Below are 22,015 nucleotides of genomic sequence, written 5' to 3' on the forward strand. Positions count from 1 at the left end.
ATTGCACTGTTTGTGGGCCCGGAGGTGCAGGAGTGCCCAACAAGCTCATCTGGTGTGTGACCCCCGCGATCGGCCGACCACCCCGCCAATGGTGGACCAACGCCCCCCCACACCCCCGATCTTCTCCAAGGCCCACCGGATGTCGTCCAAGACCCTCACCTGCCCCACCCAACCCTCCGATTTCTTCCACGGCCCACGATTTCTCTCTCTCCCCCTCCCTCCTCTACGAATCATATCTCCTTTCTCTCCCGAAAGGCAGGCAGCCAGCCTGCCAATCTGGCCGCCTGGCGTGTGAGAAACCCGGAAGCACAAATACTTGCCTTCAATACAGTTGCGATCGCACATCGTGACGCACTCACTTGACTTCCGGGTTCCCCACACGAATATTGACGCACGCTCCAAGCTAAAATTATTCCCAAGCATGAAGCCCCACCAGACACAAGGGGCATGACTTTGACTTGGAGCCAGGAGCTCAGCAGGTGGGCAGATATTCGCGTAGGAAACCCGGAATTGAGTTGATTGCATTGGAATCTGCAATCACAACTCAATTGAAGGTAATTATTTTTGCTTCCAGGTTTCCCGCGCGACAGCCAGCCAGATTGACAGGCTCGCTGCCTGTTGGGAGAGAAAGCAGCCAGGGTTCGGAGAGGAAGGAGGTCATATCGATTCAATGTATTTTTAAAAATCTTGTAGGCACTGAGGGCGCCGCTGTGGTAATCTGGCCTTGTGAATCTCCCTCTGATTATAGAACTTGTCCGATTTGGGGAGGACATAACTCCTTTAACTGTTCTATGATGTGTGAGGCATTTTCCTCCCAACATCAAGGATGAGCCGGAATAACATTTCAAGTTTATGAATCCTCATTTGCTGGTCTGAAACAATACCAAAAAATCTCTTTTTGTGTAACAGATCTGCATTCGCTATGCTCAAAAATAAGAAAATTCAGTTCTTAAGTCAATACCCAGTTTTAAAATATAAAAGAGGTTTAACTAAACCGTGGAGAAGGTCGGGGTGGGGTGGCCGTGGAAAACATTGGGGACCAGTTGGTGAGAAGATCGCAGAAAACTTGGAGATAGCAGGTAGGGAGGGGGTGCTCCGCCATTCAATAAGATCATGGCTGATCTTCAACCTCAACTTCAATTTCCCGCCATATCCCTTGATTCCCTAAGAGTCCAAAAATTTATTGATCTCAGTCTTGAATATACTCGTGATGTGGAGATGCCGGTGATGGACTGGGGTGGACAAATGTAAGGAGTCTTACAACACCAGGTTATAGTCCAACAGCTTTATTTGAAATCACAAGCTTTCGGAGGCTTCCTCCTTCGTCAGGTGACGAAAGAGGAAGCCTCCGAAAGCTTGTGATTTCAAATAAAGCTGTTGGACTATAACCTGGTGTTGTAAGACTCCTTGAATATACTCAATGACTGAGCATCCACTGCCCTTTGGGGTAGAGAATTCCAAAGATTCACAACCCTCTCAATGAAGAAATTTCTCCTCATCTCAGTCCTAAATGACCCCTTATCCTGCAACTATGCCCCCTAGTTCTAGACTCTCCAGCCAGGGGAAACAGCCTCTCAGCATCTACCCTGCAAAGCCCTCTCAGAATCTTATGTGTTTCAATGAGATCAACTCTCATTCTTCTAAACTTCAGAGAGTATAGGCCCATTATACTCAATCTCTCCTCAGGACAACTTTCTCATCCCAGGAATCAATCTAGTGAACCTTCGTTGCACCACCTCTAAAGCAAGTATAACCTTCCTTAGGTAAGGAGACCAAAACTGTACATAGTACTCCTGGTGTGGTCTCACCAAAGCCCTGTATAATTGCATCAAGACTTCCTTACTCTTGTACTCCAACCCCCTTGCAATAAAGGCCAACATTCTATTTGCCTTCCTAATTGCTTGCTGTACCTGCATGTTAACTTACTGTGTTTCATGTACAAGGACACCCAAATCCCTCTGAAGACCAACATTTAATAGTTTCTCACCATTTAAAAAAATCTGTTTTTCCATTCTTCCTACCAAAGTGAATAAGCTCACATTTCCCCACGTTATATTGCATCTGCCACCTTCTTGCCCACTCACTTAACCTGTCTATATCCCTTTGCAGACTCATTGTGTCCTCCTCACAGTTTACTTTCCCACCAAGTTTGTATCGTCAGCAAACTTGGATACATTGCACTCGGTCCCCTCATCTAAGTCATTAATATAGATTGTATATAGCTGAAGGCCAAGCATCGATCCTTGCGGCAGGCTGCCAACCTGAAAATGACCCGTATAATCTTACTCTCTATTTTCTGTCTGTTAACCAATCCTCTATCCGTGCTAATGTATTACTCCAATCCCATGAGCCCTTATCTCGTGTAACAACCTCTTGTGTGGCACCTTATCGAGTGCTTTTTGAAAATCCAAATATATGACATCCACTGGTTCCCCCTTATCTACCCTGCTAGTTACATCCTCAATAAACTCTAAGATTTGTCAAACATGAGTTCCCTTTCATAAAACCACGTTGACTCAGCCTAATAATATTATGACATGGACATCGGGGTGGAGGGGGGTTGGGGAGGAAGGTCGGACATCGAGGGGAGGGGGGTTGGCCGATCGGGGGGGGGTCCAATCACAGCAGGTAAGCTTGTTGGGCCTGGAGGAAACACTCCTGCTTCTCCGGGCCCACAAGCAGTGCAATAAAGGCACTTACCTCATGGATCCGGCCCTTCTCGCCTGCTTTAACCTGACGTGAATCAGAAGTGATGGGAAACCCGAAAAGATAAGGTTAAATTCATTTGGCATTTCTAATACACAAAAAATTAAGTGCCTCAACTATCACAATGAGGTACATTGCCCCTTTAAGTATCAGCCTGCCAGCTTTAAGTGAGGACGAGATTTTCAGGTTTCTGTTGCGTGCATCCAAATGTGCCTGGGTTAAACCCGGAAGTGGGGTTGGAGCCAGGATGCAGTCCCACTGAAGATCGAGACAATTTTTTTTTTAAACCACCCACCCGCCCCCAGCCCACCTGTTCTTGGGAGTTAAAATTATCTCCAAGCTCTCCAGTTCACACATGCACGAAGCACAGACCTATTTTCGGAAACTGGCCTCCAAAGGCCCACAATAAGAGCGGTGACAAATCAGAAAGTAAACAGATGGAGATAAAGAAAATCTTCTATTTATGTAATGTCTTTTACATTTTTAGGATGCCCCAAAGCACTTTACCACCAATGAATTAAAAACAGAACAGAGCAGTACATGGGTATCAAAGGACCATAATTATAATATAAAAGTATCTACAGGGCAGACACAGAGAAGTCCACTCTCCAAGTATAAGTTGTTAGAATCATACCTTATGTGGTACTTTCTTCCCTGAAGGTGATTAGCCCAGTAACCTGATCTCCAGAAGCGATATCCATCCATTTCCTTGCGACTTTCGCAGAAAGGAGTGTACCCGTAGGGAGCTCCTTCAAGGTCAAGCTCACGCAGCTCCTTCAAGTCAGCACGCACTATCTGTGAGTAAAAGGAAAACTGGTCAGACAAAGGCATTACACTTTTCCCTACTCTTGGCAGGAGTTGCAATATATTTTACAACTTTGTGAATCACTGAGGATTGAGTTTTGTTACTTTGGCTGCAGCCACGTCATGATGCTTTTTAAAAATAAAACAACTGAATGAAGCTGTTAAAGACAATGGAGAGAGATTATTATAAGTTTGCAAGAAGTACAGATTCAAATAAAACTCTTCAGCATGGTTTTGACCTTCCAATTTTATGATTAATTAAAATAACACAAGTGATTCACAAAGTTTATTCACCTTACCAACAGGCCTCCTTCTAGCCAAATTGATTGCGTTAATGGCTCAGCTACATTATCACTGCCTCATCTAGCTCTCCGAATTAAAAGCCATCTGCAAGCTCAATATCTGCAAAATGTTAGCAAACTGAAAGAACCCTTAATGGGGGAGGGGGTTAGTGCAAATTCAGTACTGGAATGACGTGTGTTGAGATATGGATTCAAATCCAATGCAATTTGGATGAAAAATAAGACCCATTATTAAAATAATCCTAGTTTGAACGTTCTTCCATTGAACCTTACCTTCACACATTTCAAATAATTAGACACAAAGGGGCGAAAATCTTATTGGCAACCTGCCTCGTCCATAGAATTGGTGTCTATTTTCATCTGTTTGAAGCCAGGTTTCAACAGTCTCCTGATGGCTCCATTAAGGGTGGTTAAGATTAGTTAAGGTATTGAGCAGCTGAGCTGTACAGACTAGGAAGTCCTGTGATTCAGCACCCAATCTATAGTGAGTTAGCTGACCTCAGATGGGCCAGCAATGGGGGCACCTAACTGGCCTTAACTCCTCCGGGTAAAGGAGCCCAGGTTCTTGCCTCTGATTGCCAGTCACCACGGCTGGAGGCCAGTTGAGGACAGCATTGGGCTTGGCTGTGATGTCCTCCATGGGCAGCAGCCTGCCTACATTCATGATCTAGACTCACACAAGGAGAATTTGAGGAAGGTACTAGAGGTTGCCTGGTGCCTGTGGAATTAGGAGGAGAGGAGAAAACAGGAAGATAAAAAGGAGAGAAAAAAAGTCTGGCCACTGATGCTGTTATGTATCAGAGGGGAGTGCATATAATTCTGAATATCCATCCCTGCAGTGAAGTTCTTCTTGAAAATCTAGAATACCAGTAAATCTAGAATATCAGTACTCTTGCTAGAAGTGCAGAAACCTTTTAAGAAGTCTCCATACCATCATATTCAGTAAAACAAAGTGCACCTTTACTGTACCTTATCCTCACTATTGCATTGGGAAAAATAGTTATTTATCTTATTTCTGTGCTTCTGCTTCCTGCAGTCCATTTTGGAGAATGGGCTCACAGTGGAAAAAGTGATGGCTGATTGGTTGGAAAATAGACACCAAAAGGCCTTTTTCCCCCCAGTTAATTGAGTACCTGAACTTGAAAGATTGACACGGTCACATGACATCGAAGATCTGCTGCAGAATGAATGACCTCGCCCTTGGTGACTGCAGCCCAATTACTCTGGGCAAGATAACTCACTGACAGTGCAGAAAGGAGTTAACACCAAGAGAATGGAGAAGTTAAGCAGGGAAACAAGAAATAAGAAAAAAGTAAACAAGAGGTCAGTAAAGTACAAAAATTAAATGAACGGATGAAGAAGAGAAAGGGGAGTAAAAGAAGCAGTGTAAAAAAACAGAAAGAAATGAAATAACATTTACATAGAAATTAAGTTAAAAGGTAAATCTACAACAAAAAAAACTACAGTATTGTGTTTAAAACATTATTTCATGTCAAGATACACAACGAAGTTCAAGTCATTGGCAGTAAGTCAAATTGAGTTTGTCACAATTTTTAGTTCGTTATCACAATCTTTTCCATCCTCAAAGTAAAAAGTAAAAATTTGTTTCACACTGTTACACACAGTGCAATCCCAAGCATAATATTAATGTATACAAACTACTATCATAGTGAACATTTGGCTCTTTGAGACCGAAAGGGAACTGTTCATGTTAATATACACTGCACAGAATTAGAATGGGACCCCTGATGACTCAGTGGATAAGTGCAGCATGTGGTGTGTCACTGAGGTATATGTAACTTGAAGGCCCCATCTTCAAGCCCTGTTCTATGCCGAGGTACCTGATCTCAATTGGAACAGTGATCGGGGTGTTGCAAAAGTAACCAAAGTCCAACCAGGGAGTAGGAGGAAAAAAAAAACAGCTCTTATTTGTCATCCAGCGACTAGGGATATTGGGCAAGGTCTCCACTGCCTTTAGCTGTGTTGTTTCATTGAATAACTTAACAGCATTCACTATCCAGGCTCACATATGAACAACAGCTACTTCGACCGCTCCAGAGGGCCGTCAGCACGTTACGTATATAACTAGTAACCTGGAAATCTTAAACAATTTACCTGATCAGCGTCCACAAATAGGATCTTGTCAACAGCCAGCGGGAAAAGCACATCCAGGAAGAGAATCTTGTAGCCCCAGATGATTCTTTGTTTCTCAGTCTGTTGGTGGAGCCACCTGGGCCACTTGTACTGCACCAGCTCATACTGGAAGCCATACTTCTTAGCCATGTGCGGGATAAATTCCTACCAGAACAGAGGTGAAACAATCTTTGCAATTACTTCATGTCGGGGTGTGCTGTAACAATTAGTTTACAATTCAGCTTGTATTTCGGATTTAAAATTTGTCCATATAAAGTGTTTCTTATACTGTGATGCCTGCATAGCTCAATTTCATAGAATCATACAGCACAGAAGGGGGCCATTCGGTCCACTGTGCTTGTGCCGGGTATTTGAAAGAGTGATCTAATTAGGCCCACACCCCTGCTCTTTCCCCATAGCCAATAGGAACAGTTTCTCTCTATCTAATCTGTCTAGACCCCTCATGATTTTGAACACCTCGATCAAATCTCCTCTCAACCTTCTCTGCTCTAAGGAGAACAACCCCAGCTTCTCCAGTCTAGCCACATAACTGAAGTTCCTCATCCCTGGAACCATTGTAGTAAATCTTTTCTGCACCCTCTCCAAGGCCTTCACATCTTTCCTAAAGTTTTTTTTGCCAATTACCTTAAATCTGTGCCCTCTGGTTACCGACCCTTCTGCCAGTGGAAACATTTTCTCCCTATTTACTCTGTCAAAACCCCTCAAAATTTTGAACAATTTAGGAGGAACAACAGTAAATAGTAAAGAAATATTGCAGAATCAAGTCCAATAAGAGCATTCTTTTTGAGCATTTGTTGGCCAAATAACTTTTATGCTCAAGCTGAAGGATACCAGGGCTGGAGAAGGAAAATCTTCCCATTTCAGGCATCCAGTGTCAGCATCAAGCACTTGTGCGCTGAGTAAAAGCCCTAATTTAATGCCGATGAGATGCCAATGGCTTTTGCTGAGAGCATCAACGAGACACATTGGGCTCGATTTTCGGACCTCCGAGCCGGCGGGTTCGTGGCGGGGGGAGCTCCGAAAATCGGGGATTCCCGGGGCGGGTCTGGAGCCCGACTCCAACCCGCCCACTTCTGGGTTCCCCAGTGACGCACTCAGATGCGCGCGCAGCCCCCGCATGCGGGACTCCCGCCGGCAATTAAAGCCGGCGGGATGCCACTTAAACTAATTAAGTAAGTACTTCAGGTCGTTTGCAGACCTGATTGACATGATATTTTAGGAGAGGTGGGATTTTCAACTCAACTGAGACTGTTTCCTGTGGCAGCTGCAAAGGTCCACTTGACAGGGGGGGGTGTGGGGGGCGGGGAAAGAGACCCTCAGTCATTGCAGGAGGCCACTCTGTTACTTTGGACAAAGTTTGGCCCGCACCACCCTCCTCCTAACACTAAAATTCACCAACTTGGAACCTCAACCCAGGTGTGCAGACACATTTCCCTACCTTGCGGACCCTCTCAAACGTACATCTTCCGGATGGGGGCCGCCGTAGCTGCAGTCATGACCTCCTCAGAGGACGAGCAGCATCACCAGCCTCGCTGACCACGCCGTCCAACTCTGACACATGGAGCTCTGCAACACAGTGCTGTTACACATCCACCTGTACAGCGGGAGGGAGGGCAACCGCAGAGAGTGATGCATCACAGAAGGCACTACCCTCGCCCAGGGTCTACAGACCGAGGCTCAGCTTCTTGGACCTCTCTGAGCAGCAGTGCATACGGAGGCGCAGAGTCAGTCACCAGGTAGTCGCGGAAATCTGCAGCCTCCTTAATGACGAGCTGCTCCTGGATGGACCGAGCAGCATCTTCTTACCTGTCGCTGTCAAAGTCACCACTGCCCTCAACTTCTTCGCCTCCGGATCCTTCCAGAGTGCCACCGAGGTCTCTCAGTCGTCTGCACACAAGTGCATAAGGCAGGTCACCCACTGCTTGTTCTGCAGGGCCTCGCACTATATCGACTTCCTCACGGATTACCTCAGCCAGACGGAGAGGGCAGTGGGATTCCACGCTGTGGCTGGCTTCCCACGGGTGCAGGGTGTAATCGAATGCACCCATATAGCAATACGAGCACCTCCACATGAGCCAGGACTGTTCATCAACAGGAAGGGCTATCACTCCATCAACACTCAACTCGTTTGTGACCACCTCAAGAGATTTCTTCACGTGTGCGCCAGATATCCTGGCAGCTGCCACGATTCCTTCATCCTCGGAGTCCAACATCCCGCCCCTCTTCCATACACCGAACACCCGCAAGGGCTGGCTCCTCGGGGACAAGGGATATTCCCTGCACACGTGGCTTATCACACCCCTGAGGAACCCCACCACTGAGCCACAGCGTCAATATAACGACAGCCACATCGCTACCAGGTCTACAATTGAGCAGGCTATAGGGCTGCTCAAGATGTGCTTCAGGTGCCTTGATCGTTCTGGGGGAGCGCTTCAATATGCACCAGACAGAGTGGGACACATTATAGTCGTCTGTTGTGCCCTGCACAACATGGCACAACAGAGAGAGGTGCCGCTGGAGGAGGCCCCATCCACATCTGCCACCCACATTGAGGAGGAGGAGGACGCCGAGGAGGAGGAACAACCCATGGGCAGAACAGCGGCTGACCTGGCTGCTTGTGAGGCCAGGGAGTCACTGATATGTGAATGGTTCTCCTAACATCAGACAGTGTGAAGAGTCCAGTCCTCATCACCTGGACAGAGGAGCGGCCACACCAGCCGCCTCCCCTGCCCCTTGTACAAAACAGTGGTGCAACTACACATATACCTACTATAGAATGACCCAATGGGTGACATCAAGTGTGCGTGTTCATGGTGAACCTCATGAAAGGGACCTATTCCACAAGCCAGTCGAGAATGGGCAAGACGTTGCAGTAGTGGTGATAATAAGGTTTATTGTGAATGTGGAAGAAAACATGACAAATCGTCAAACACCCTTGTGCATCCCCTTTGTGCTCACAAAACCTTTGCCTTACGTTTACGGGAACCCCTACGTGGTGCTACCCCTGCGGCTTCAGTAGAGGTAGTGACAGGTTGCTCTTGTCCATGCCCTGACCAATGAGATGTTTTGTGCGGACGCCCTCTGGGTTTCAGTGCCCATGAGGACCCCTCCGAAGACTGCTCCACCTGCACCTGTGCAGGGGCAGACTCGAGCACCTGGAGAGGAGGCAGCACTGCGGGTACTGGTTGAGAGGGGGCAACGGGTGAGAAGTGGAAGCGCTTTGAGTGGCGTCCCCACTTCCATGTCCCCTTTTGCCATCATCCATCTCCTGGGCCTTCTGGCATCTCTTCTCCTATCAAGGTAAAACACAGAGAGGCATGATTGAGTGATGGTTGCCTAGTGACTCGCTGTGTGCATTGGTGTGGGTGGGGGTGAGCGTGAGGGAGATGCAGGGAGGGTGCGTGTGAGACATGGCCATGAGATTGCATGAGGATTGGGTTGCGTGATAGTGTTCGAATGGGAACTGGGGCGGTGAGTAAGTGCAGGCAAGGTGAGGATGATGGCTAAGTGGATGTGAGGAGTGATGCGAGAGCATTGTGGTGGCAGTGCAGAAGGAGTTGTGTGGTGGTGGAGGTGATGTGGAAGACGGAGTGTGGGAGAATGCATAAGTATACTCATTTTGGATGACCTGGTTAGGTCATTAAAGCGCTTCCTGCACTGGTCCCAGGTTCGGGAGATGTTACTGCTGCTGCTGACTTACTCTGCCACCTCGAGCCAGACCTTCTTGGTGGCAGAGGCAGGCCACATCCTCCCGTCCGCTGGGAAAAATGTTTCTCTCCTAGTCCTCACCCCATCGAGCAGCACCTGGAGTGAGGAGTCAAAAAACCTTGGAGCAGCCTTGCCTCTGGCCTGCTCCATGCTCCAAAATTGGTTGTATTCTGCAGGAGGAGCATTGGAGGACTGCCCCTTTAAATCGGGCTCCTCCTGCTGACAGCCTGTGATGCGCCTGCGCAGTGCGCCCGCTGCGCAAGTCTAGGACGGGAAACCCAGAAGCCAAGGTAAGTGCCTTCAATTAGGTTGCGATTGTGTGCGGAGCACCCAGATTTCACTGGGCGTGTTACCCACGCGCCCAGTCGACGCCCCGCTGCCAACCCGCCTCCCTCCTAAAATCGAGCCCATCAATGTGACTGGTCAAACGCAGTACCCTTACAGTCTGCCAAGAGAGGAGATGAAGGAATATTCTTACATCAGACTTCAAACAAAGAACTGGTGCTGGACAGCAAACAAAAACATCTAGATACTCTTCAACTAAGTACCTAGCACAGACAACTTTCACCCACAAGTCTTAAAGTGGATGGGAACAGGAATTAGTTAAGCTTTATGTTACTTTTTTTTTGAAGTTTGCTTAATTTGGTACAGATCCCTGAAGATCAGAAAGCGGCTGACACAGCTCCATTATTTAAAAAAAGAGAGGTGGGGGGGCGGGTGCAGGGGAGAAGGTAGAAAGACAAACCTTGACACTACACACCACTTAATCCCTACACACATACTGAAATGAATTGTACAATGCTCTTTCTCGCTGATCATACTAAAATTTGATTAATTCCTTCGACAAACCTTGAATGTGGGCGAGAGGTAATTCTTAAGGAACCAGAACTTCACTGGTGTTTCGGTATGCTTCAGCACAGACAGCATCATTATTCTGCAGGGCAGAGAGAAGACAGGGAGTTTATTATACATATCTAAAAAGGAACTGCCCACTAAAAAAATGCAAGTGCCAAATACAGAACTCATTACTAACCAATGGTTCTAAATGTGGCCAAAGTGCAAACCATAAATCAGACGAAAAATATGGATATGTGAGGGGTATCAAATGTATCAAACCGGAACAACTTCAATATGATACTGATGAAATTTGTTGACAAATTGCCAGCTGCTATTCCCCATCTTCCCTGCTGATGTTTTGACATATTTACATTATAAAATTCCAATCAAAATGTCCTTATGCTGAGGCATCTGTGTATGTCTTATTGGAGTATGTTGATGAATTAGGGAATTACTCACCCTTTTCCTCAGAATCTTTGAATCCAATAACTATGCAACTGACTTAATAGATACCCAAACAAATAGATATTGCTGCAATCCCTAACCAAATTCCAAAATGCACTTCATCAGCACAAACTTGTTAGTGCCAGAGCTGAGTTAGGTATGTGGCCCCTACAACCCCTTTGTGGAGACAGATCATGCTTTGTATGCTTCCAATGTATTTTAATCCCCTTATCTAAAAGAGTGATAATGAAATGTAAGCTTCAAACATATTTCAACTTCAAGGTGCAGTTACTTAGGTTGGAATTAAAAAGAAACACAAAAAAGCTAGCAGGGACGTTTATATTCAGCCCGCCCTGGTTAATTGGCAGGGGAAATAACTTTGTTGCATTATATTAGAACTACAAATTCATTATTTTAAGTATGGAGAAAATGGAGCTCAACCTCAAATGCCAAGCGCTAGTGAGTATAGAAATAGGAAGATAGAGCAGATGAATGCGTGGCTGGAGAGATGGTGCAGGAGGGAGGGCTTTAGATTCCTGGGACATTGGGACCAGTTCTGGGGGAGGTGGGACCTGTACAAGCCGGACGGGCCGGGACCAATATCCTCGCGGGGAGGCTTGCTAGTGCTGTTGGGGAGGGTTTAAACTAGATTGACAGGGGAATGGGAACCTGAGTGTTGATTTAGGTGGGAGAGAAGCAGAACTAGAAATGGAAGGCAGAAAATTACTAAGTGAGTTTGGAAGGCAGAGGAAACAATAGTTAGCAAATAAAAAACAAAGCAGTTTGGCAGTGTTTATAGGTATATACCTCAATGCAAGGAGTATAGTGATTAAGGCAGATGAGCTGAGGGCACAGATATACACGTGGAAGTATGATATCTTACCTTTCACAGAAACATGGCTTAAAGAGGGGCAGGAAGCAGCTCAACGTTCCTGGTTACAGTTTTCAGACAAGATAGAGAGGGGTATAAAAAAAGGAGGGGGATAGCAATTTTGGTTCAAGAAACAATTACAGCTGTGAGGAGGGATGACATGTTAGAAAGATCATCAAATGAGGCCATATGGGTTGAGCTAAGGAACAAAAAGGGGGCATTCACACTACTGGGAGTGAACTATAGTCCCCCAAACAGTCAGAGGGAGATAGAATCATAGAATCATAGAAGTTACAACATGGAAACAGGCCCTTCGGCCCAACATGTCCATGTCGCCCAGTTTATACCACTAAGCTAGTCCCAATTGCCTGCACTTGGCCCATATCCCTCGATACCCATCTTCCCCATGTAACTGTCCAAATGCTTTTTAAAAGACAAAATTGTACCCGCCTCGACTACTGCCTCTGGCAGCTCGTTCCAGACACTCACCACCCTTTGAGTGAAAAAATTGCCCCTCTGGATCCTTTTGTATCTCTCCCCTCTCACCTTAAATCTGTGCCCCCTCGTTATAGACTCCCCTACCTTTGGGAAAAGATTTTGACTATCGACCTTATCTATGCCCCTCATTATTTTATAGACTTCTATAAGATCACCCCTTAACCTCCTACTCTCCAGGGAAAAAAGTCCCAGTCTGTCTAACCTCTCCCTGTAAGTCAAACCATCAAGTCCCGGTAGCATCCTAGTAAATCTTTTCTGCACTCTTTCTAGTTTAATAATATCCTTTCTATAATAGGGTGACCAGAACTGTACACAGTACTCCAAGTGTGGCCTCACCAATGCCCTGTACAACTTCAACAAGACATCCCAACTCCTGCATTCAATGTTCTGACCAATGAAACCAAGCATGCTGAATGCCTTCTTCACCACCCTATCCACCTGTGACTCCACTTTCAAGGAGCTATGAATCTGTACTCCTAGATCTCTTTGTTCTATAACTCTCCCCAACGCCCTACCATTAACGGAGTAGGTCCTGGCCCGATTCGATCTACCAAAATGCATCACCTCACATTTATCTAAATTAAACTCCATCTGCCATTCATCGGCCCACTGGCCCAATTTATCAAGATCCCGTTGCAATCCTAGATAACCTTCTTCACTGTCCACAATGCCACCAATCTTGGTGTCATCTGCAAACTTACTAACCATGCCTCCTAAATTCTCATCCAAATCATTAATATAAATAACAAATAACAGCGGACCCAGCACCGATCCCTGAGGCACACCGCTGGACACAGGCATCCAGTTTGAAAAACAACCCTCGACAACCACCCTCTGTCTTCTGTCGTCAAGCCAATTTTGTATCCAATTGGCTACCTCACCTTGGATCCCATGAGATTTAACCTTATGTAACAACCTACCATGCGGTACCTTGTCAAATGCTTTGCTGAAGTCCATGTAGACCACGTCTACTGAACAGCCCTCATCTATCTTCTTGGTTACCCCTTCAAAAAACTCAATCAAATTCGTGAGACATGATTTTCCTCTCACAAAACCATGCTGACTGTTCCTAATTAGTCCCTGCCTCTCCAAATGCCTGTAGATCCTGTCCCTCAGAATACCCTCTAACAACTTACCCACTACAGATGTCAGGCTCACTGGTCTGTAGTTCCCAGGCTTTTCCCTGCCGCCCTTCTTAAACAAAGGCACAACATTTGCTACCCTCCAATCTTCAGGCACCTCACCTGTAGCGGTGGATGATTCAAATATCTCTGCTAGGGGACCCGCAATTTCCTCCCTAACCTCCCTTAACATAGCCAAATTTCTGAGAAGTGCAAAAACAATAGAGCAGTAATGGTAGGGGATTTCAACTACCCTAATATTAACTGGGATACAAACAGTGTGAAGGTTACAGAGGACATAAAATTCTTAAATTGCATTCAGGAGAACTTTTTTAGCCAGTACGTAGCAAGCCCAACAAGATAGGAGGTAGTTCTGGATTTTGTTTCAGGAAATGAAGCTGGGCAGGTGGAAGGAGTATCAGTGGGAGAGCATTTTGGTGGTAGTGATCATAATTCAGTTAGATTTAGCATAGTTATGGAAAAGGACAAAGATAGAATAGGTGTTAAAGTTCTCAATTGGGGAAAGGCTAATTTTACGAAGCTGAAAAGTGATTGAGCAAAAATGGACGGGAAACAACTACTTGAAGGTAAATCAACGTCAGAGCAGTGGGAGGCATTCAAGGGGGAGATTCAAGGAGTTCAGAATAAACATGTTCCCACAAAGAAAAAGGGTTGAACTGCCAAATCTAGAGCCCCCTGGATGTCAAGGAGCATACAGGGTAAGATAGGGCAAAAAAGGAAAGCTTATGTCAGATACCAAGAGCTTAATACTAGATAAAGCCTACAGGAGTATAGAAAGAGCAGGGGTGAAATTAAAAAGGAAATTGGGAAAGCAAAGAGAGGGCATTAAAAAATATTGGCAAGTGAAATAAAGGAAAATCCAAAGATGTTTTGTAAATACATAAAGAGCATGAGGATAACTAAGGAAAGAGTAGGACCTATTAGAGACCAAAATGGTAACCTACGTGTGGAGGCAGAAGATGTTGGGAAGGCTCTTAATGAATATTTTGCATCTGTCTTCACAAAAGAAAGAGAGGGATGATGCAGACATTGTAGTTAAGGAGGTGGTGTGTGAAATATTGGATGGGATAAACATAGTGAAAGAGGAAGTATTATGGGGATTAGCATCTTTGAAAGTAGATAAATCACCAGGCCCGGATGAAATGTATCCATGGCTGTTAAAAGAAGCAAGGGAGGAAATAGCGGAGGCTCTGAACATTATTTTCCAATCCTCCCTGGATACAGGCGTAGTGCCGGGGGACTGGAGGACTGCTAATGTTGTACCGTTGTTTAAAAAGGGAGAGAGGGATAGACCGAGTAATTACAGACCAGTCAGTCTAACCTCGGTGGTGGGTAAATGATTGGAAACAATTCTGAGGGACAGGATAAACTGTCACTTAGAAAGGCACGGATTAATCAAGGACAGTCAGCACGGATTTGTTAAGGGAAGGTCGTGTCTGACTACCTTGACTGAATTTTTTGAGGAGGTAACAAGGAGGGTCGATGAAGGTAGTGCATTTGATGTGGTCCACATGGATTTTAGCAAGGCTTTTGACAAGGTCCCACATGGCAGACTGGTCAAAAAAGTACAAGCCCATGGGATCCAAGGGAAAGTGGCAAGTTGGATCCAAAATTGGCTCAGTGGCAGGAAGCAAAGGGTAATGGTCAATGGGTGTTTTTGTGACTGGAAGGCTGTTTCCAGTGGGGTTCCGCAGGGTTCAGTACTAGGTCCCTTGCTTTTTGTGGTATATATCAATGATTTGGACTTAAATGTAGGGGGTTTGATCAAGAAATTTGCAGATGATACAAAAATTGGCTGTGTGGTTGATGGTGAGGAGGAAAGCTGTCGACATCAATGGACTGGTCAGGTGGACAGAAAAGTGGCAAATGGAACTCAATCCAGAGAATTGTGAGGTCATGCATTTGGGGAGGGCAAACAAGGCAAAGGAATACACAATAAATGGGATGATACTGAGAGGTGTAGAGGAAGTGAGGGACCTTGGGGCGCATGTCCACAGATCCCTGAAGGTTGCAGGACAGGTAGATAAGGTGGTCAAGAAGGCATACGGGATACTTTCCTTTATTAGCCATAGAATAGAAGAGCAGGGAGGTTATGCTAGAAGTGTATATAACATTGGTTCGGCCACAGCTTGAGTACTGCATACAATTCTGGTCACATTACAGAAAGGATGTAATTGCACTGGAGAGGGTACAGAGATTTATGAGGATGTTGCCAGGGCTGGAGAATTTTAGCTATGAGAAAAGATTGGATAGGCTGGAGTTGTTTTCTTTGGAACAAAGGAGACTGAGAGGTGATTTAATTGAAGTGTATAAAATTATGAGGGGCCAAGATAGAGTGGACAAGAAGGACCTATTTCCCTTAGCAGAGAGCTCAATAACCAGGGGACATAGATTTAAAGTGATTGGTAGAAGGATTCGAAGGGAATTGAGGAATTTTTTTTTCACCCAGAGGGTGGTAGGGGTCTGGAACTCACTGCCTGAAAGGGTGGTAGAGGCAGAAACCCTCATCACATTTAAAAAGTACTTGGATTATGCACTTGAAATGCCATAACCTACAAGGCTACAGACCAAGTGCTGGAAAATGGGATTAGGCTGGATGGCTCATTTTCGGCTGGCGCGGACATGATGGGCCGAAGGTCTCCTTCTGTGCCATAAATTTTCTATGATTCTAAGATTTAATGCTCTTCTTATGCAACAACTGAAGTACCCATCAGTAAAACAGGCAGGCCTCATTTGACTGTACTTAATTTTATTTCCCTTTTCTCCTACTGAAAGCAGTAAGCCATTCTGTACTGTGGTCCCCCCCCCACCCCCACCCCCCCCACCCCCACCCCTCCCACGTCCACCCCCCCCCCACCCCTCCCACCCCCACCCCCACCCCCCACCCACCCCCCACCCCCCCCCCAGTGCCTCACCCCGGAGGCCATTCTTCAGGTGTGAGCCTGGACGATGAGTGTAGGCTGCAAGTGTCAGAAGGGTATTTGACAAAAGGAGGATGGGAAATTACAATCAAGCCTAGTCGTGACCTCACAAGCACACTTTCCAGTGAAGTGATCTGTATCAGGAACCCTACCAGGAGCAAACTGTGGCAACCCCACCATGCCTGGACTGAGATCAGCTAAAGTAACAAAGATCAGGGGGGTAATTTTAACCCCCAAGAACCGGTGGGTTGTGGGCAGGTGGGCAGTCAAAATAGTAGATATTTGAAGCGGGAACGCATCCCGGCTCCAACGCACCCACCTCTGGGTGTAACCCAGGCAGGTTTGTGTGCCTGTGCACAGCAGATGCCAGGAAGTCCCGCCCCCACTTAAAGCAGACTGATCGATACTTAAAGGGGCAATATACCTCATTGAGATTCTTGAGGTACTTAATATTTTGTGTATTGGAAAATTTAAATGAATCTAACCTTACCTGTTCGGGTTTTCCATCGCTTCCGATTCACGTCAGGTGAAAGCAGGCGGGAAGGGCCAGATTCATGAGGTGGGTGCCTTTATTGCACTGCTTGTGGGCCTGAAGGAGCAGGAGTGCTTCATTCAGGCTGAACAAGCTCACCTGGCTGACAGGACTCCTGCGATTGGCCGACCACAACCGCCCCCCACCGAATAGTGGATCCAACCCCACCCCAATCCCCGATGCTGGCTAACCCACCCCCCCCCAACCCCCCACCGACGTCATCCCTGGCTGATCCCCCAGATGTCTGATGCTGGTTGACCCCCATCCCCTGCCCCAACCCCCCACAATCCTCCGTGCTGGCTGCACTCCCCCCCTCACGATCCCCAATGCTGGCTGACCCCCCCCACCACACCCGTCCACGTCCCCCCACTGCCCCTCCCCCGGCCCCTCCGATTTTCTCTCTCTCCCTCCCACCTCCCTCTCTGATTTGCAGCTCCTTTCACTGCTGACAGGCAGCCAGCCCATCAATCTGGCTGCCTGGCGCATGGGAAACCCGAATGCTCAAATACTCACCTTCACTTGAGTTGTGCTCACAGATTGCAATGCATTCAATTCGCTTCCGGGTTCCCCACGCGAATATCTGCAGACACATGGGGTACCCGGCTCGGAGTAAAAATCATGCCCCAAGTTCCGAACCTGGAACTTTGCTGGTCCCCACGGACCAGTACCATACCATGCACTGGACTTAGCCACTGAACCATCAGGGCAGCCTTAATGCTTTCCTTTGAATGCATACTATTGACTCCTTGGTAAACTGAGACACCCAATGCAGCTCGGCCCAAAAATCACTTGGTTCCTGAAGCCTAATTTGTAGGACCCCAGAAATCCAAACTTTCAAAGCTGTATTTCAGAGATACACCATCAGTGCAGCTTTTCTTTCTGCTATCCTGTCTCTGCATAAATGAACGTATTATAGAATATTTCCGCACATGCATGAAAAATATTCTAGTGATGTTGATCTGAATCCAGTTCTGAAATCTGAGCATGGATGAAATTAGCGGGAGCCAAAAATGAACTTCTAAGAGGTGATCAGGGAAAATATATTCAACTGACCTCAAGAACCTCTCGTAAAGATGACCTGAAGCAACTGAAAAAATATTAATGACATCTTCCTTGTCAGATCTCAATTCTTCAGGTTTTGGTCCTCCAGTGAATCCTCTGTGAAAAAGAGACAAACATAGATAGGAAGATAGGAACAGGAGTAGGCCATTTAGCCCCGGAGCCTGTTCTGCCATTCAATGAGATCATGGCTGATCTGTGACCTAACTCCATATATCCGCCTTAGCCCCATATCCCTTAATACCTTTGGTTAACAAAAATCTAGCAATCTCAGATTTAAAATTAACCATTGAGCTAGCATCAACTGCCGTTTACAGAAGAGAGTTCCAAACTTCTATCACTCTTTGCATGTAGAAGTGTTTCCCAACTTCACTCCTTAAAGTCCTAGCTCTAATTTTTAGGCTACGTCTCCTCATCCTGGACTCCACAACCAGTGGAAATAGTGTCTCTCTACCAAACCTATCAGTTTCCCTTAATATCTTGAAAGCTTCGATCAAATCACCCTTTAATCTTCTAAATTCCAGGGAATATAGGCATAGTTTGTGTAATCTCTCCTCGTAACTTAACCATTGGAGTCCAGGTATCATTCTAGTAAATCTACGCTGCACTCCTTCCAAGGCCAATATATCCTCACTAGATACAGGGGAGGTACCAGAGGACTGGAAGAGTGCAAATGTAGTACCATTGTTTAAAAAGGGTACGAGGGAAAGGCCAAACAATTATAGGCTGGTCAGTCTTACCTCGGTGGTGGGCAAACGATTAGAATCAATACTGAGAGATAGGATAAACTGCCACTTGGAAAGGCATGGTTTAATCAGGGATAGTCAACATGGATTTGTTCAGGGAAGGTCATGCCTTACAAATCTGATTGAATTCTTTGAGGAAGTGACAAGGAGGATTGATGAGGGTAATGCAGTGGATGTTGTCTACATAGATTTTAGTATGGCATTTGACAAGGTCTCACATGGCAGACTGGTCAGAACGGTAAAATCCCATGGGATACAGGGAAATGTGGTGAATTGGATCCATAATTAGCTCAGTAACAGAAAACAAAGGGTAAAAGTCAATGGATGTCTTTGCAAATGGAAATCCGTTACCAGTCGTGTGCCACAGGGCTCAGTGTTGGGTCCCTTGCTGTTTGTGGTATATATTAATGACTTGGACTTGAATGTAGGGGGCATGATTGGCAAATTTGCAGATGACACAAAAATTGGCCGTGTAGTTGATAGTGAAGAGGATAGCTGTAGACTCCAAGAAGATATCAATGGGTTGGTGGAGTGGGCGGAAAGTTGGCAAATGGAGTTCAACCCGGAGAAGTGTGAGGTAATACACTTAGGTAGGGCAAACAGTTAAAGGGAATATGCAGTAAAAGGGAATATATTGAGAGGGGTAGAGGAAGTGAGAGACCTTGGGGTACATGTGCACAGGTCCCTGAAGGTGGTAGTACAGGTAGATAAGATTGTGAAGAAGGCGTATGGGATGCTTTCCATTATTAGCTGAGGTATAGAATACAAAAGCAGTGATGTAATGATGGAACTGTATAAAACGCTGGTAAGGCCACAGCTAGAGTATTGTGCGCAGTTCTGGTCACCACATTACAGGAAGGACGTAATTGCTCTGGAGAGCGTGCAGAGAAGATTTACAAGAATGTTGCCAGGGCTTGAAAATTGCAGCTATGAGGAAAGATGATTTAGGTTGGGGTCGTTTTCCTTGGAGCAGAGGAGGCTGAGGGGAGACTTGATTGAGGTGTACAAAATTATGAGGGGCCCAGATAGAGTAGACAGGAAGTACCTGTTTCCCCTCGAGGAGAGTTCAAGAACTAGAGGACATAGATTTAAGCTGATTGGCAGAAGGATTAGAGGGGACATGAGGAAAAACTTTTTTATCTAGAGGGTGGTGGGTGTATGGAATTCGCTGCCCCAATTGGTGATAGAGGCAAGGACCCTCAACTCTTTTAAAAAGTACCTGGACCTGCACCTAAAGTGCTGTAAGCTGCAGTGCTACGGACCGGGTGCTGGAAGGTGGGATTAGAATGGGCGCCTGGTTGTTCTTCGAGCCGGCGCGGACACAATGGGCCGAATGGCCCCCTTCTGTGCTGTATCTTTTCTATGGTTCTATGGTCCATCGCAACTTGCTTTTCCACCTATCTTTGTATCATCAGCAAATTTGGCCACAAGACACTCTGCTCCACACCGCCTGAGGAAGGGGAAAGCCCCCGAAAGCTTGTGGGATTAAAAATAAAATTGTTGGACTATAACTTGGTGTTGTAAAATTGTTTACAACCTTCATCCAAGTCATTGATATATATTGTAAATAGTTGAGGCCCCAGCACTGATCCCTGCGGCACCCCACTAGTTACAGATTGCCATTTTGAAAATGACCCTTTTACCCCGACTATTTGTTTTCTGTTAGTTACCCAATCCTCTATCCATGCCAGTATATTACCCCCAACACCATGAGCTTTTATCTTGTGCAGTAATCTTTTATGTGGCCTTATTGAAAGCCTTTTGGGAATCCATTGGTTCCCCTTTTATCCACCCTGCCCATTATTTCCTCAAAGAACTCTAATAAATTTGTCAGACATGATTTCCTCTTCATAAAACCATGTTGACTCTCCTTGATTGTATTATGAGTCTTCAAATGTCCTGCTACTACTTCCTTAATAATGGATTCTAGCATTTTCCCAATGACAGATGTTTGGCTAACTGGTCTATAGTTACCTGCTTTCTGTCTCACTCCATTCTTGAATAGGGGTGTTACGTTTGCGGTTTTCCAATCCACTGGGACCTTTCCAGAATCTAGTGAATTCTGGAAGATTACAACCAATGCATCCACTATCTCTGTAGCCACTTCCTTTAAGACCCTCGGATGCAAGCCATCAGGTCCAGGGGACTTGTCAGCCTTTAGACCCATTAGTTTACCTAGTACTTTTTCTCTAGTGATAGTGATTGTTTTTAGTTCCTCCCTCCCCTTTGCCCCTTGATTTTCTACTATTATTGGTATATTATTAGTGTCTTCTACTGTGAAGACAGATACAAAATATCTGTTCAATTCCTCTGCCATTTCGTTGTTTTCCATTATTATTTCCCCAGTCTCATCCTCCAAGGGACCAATGTTTACTTTAGCCACCGTCTTCCTTTTTATATACTTGTCGAAGCTTTTACTGTCAGTTTTTATATTGCTTGCTAGTTTTACTCCATATAAGTCCATATAAATAACATCCATAGACATTCCCCTATCCACATCTTTAGTCACCTCTTCAAAAAATTCAATCAGGTTTGTCAAACATGACCTACTTTTTACAAATCCATGCTGGCTTTCTAGGATCAGCTGAAAATTTTCAAGGTGTTCAGTCAATCTAGCCTTAATTATAGACTCTAGTAATCAGTTCATAGATCATGTTCACTTTTTAAAAGAACTAATAAGATTGGGGTTGGGGTGATAGGGTTGGCATAGTAGGTTAGAGATAGTGGTCCTTCATCTTTGGGATCGGTGTTCAAATCCGTGGGACAAAAATCTCTGTTTGCTGGCACTAAGGGTCTTATGTGAAATGACCTACAGAACAAAACCATTCCAAATTCAGCACTTAGAGAGGGCACAGGATTCATGGTGTGTTAATAGGTAAAATTATCACTGGTGTAGTAGAGGGAGCTCTGGGGCTGAAGTACATTCTTGGGGGAAGAATAAAAGCAGCTTTACTCAGCACCCAGCTGTGCTATAACTGACCTGGAATGCTTGATGCCAATACTGGGCCATGAAGTGGGAAAAAGCCATAAAGTAGCTGATGTGCAAAATGTTACATACGTACAAAAGGTATAACTCTTCTGAGGTTTGAACTAAGTAGGGGGAACTTTACAATGCTTTAAACTGTGTTACAACTACTCTTAGTGAGCTTAATGTTGACAGTGATGCCTGAAATAGAAACTTATTTCATTCCCCTGTACTAACGTCCCCCAATTTTATAAGCACAAAAATTCACCAAAATAAAAGCATACAAAAGGAAGGCCATTCAACGTACAACTTCCCTCATCATCAAA

The 22,015-nt window shown here is 45.6% G+C and overlaps 1 protein-coding gene across 2 annotated transcripts in view; it reads right to left on the bottom strand.

Moving 5' to 3' along the window:
* uggt1 (UDP-glucose glycoprotein glucosyltransferase 1) overlaps nt 1-22,015 on the bottom strand; it is a 124,210-nt gene that overhangs the window by 20,012 nt on the left and 82,183 nt on the right. For both annotated transcript variants that reach the window (XM_067995512.1, XM_067995511.1), the window contains 4 exons: nt 17,973-18,077; nt 10,524-10,608; nt 5,928-6,110; nt 3,341-3,501 (listed from right to left, as the gene is read on the bottom strand). In XM_067995512.1, coding sequence (XP_067851613.1) covers nt 3,341-3,501; nt 5,928-6,110; nt 10,524-10,608; nt 17,973-18,077 — 534 coding nt within the window. The remainder of the gene's footprint in view (nt 1-3,340; nt 3,502-5,927; nt 6,111-10,523; nt 10,609-17,972; nt 18,078-22,015) is intronic.

Source organism: Heptranchias perlo, chromosome 13 (assembly GCF_035084215.1).
Source record: "Heptranchias perlo isolate sHepPer1 chromosome 13, sHepPer1.hap1, whole genome shotgun sequence".
NCBI lineage: Eukaryota > Metazoa > Chordata > Chondrichthyes > Hexanchiformes > Hexanchidae > Heptranchias > Heptranchias perlo.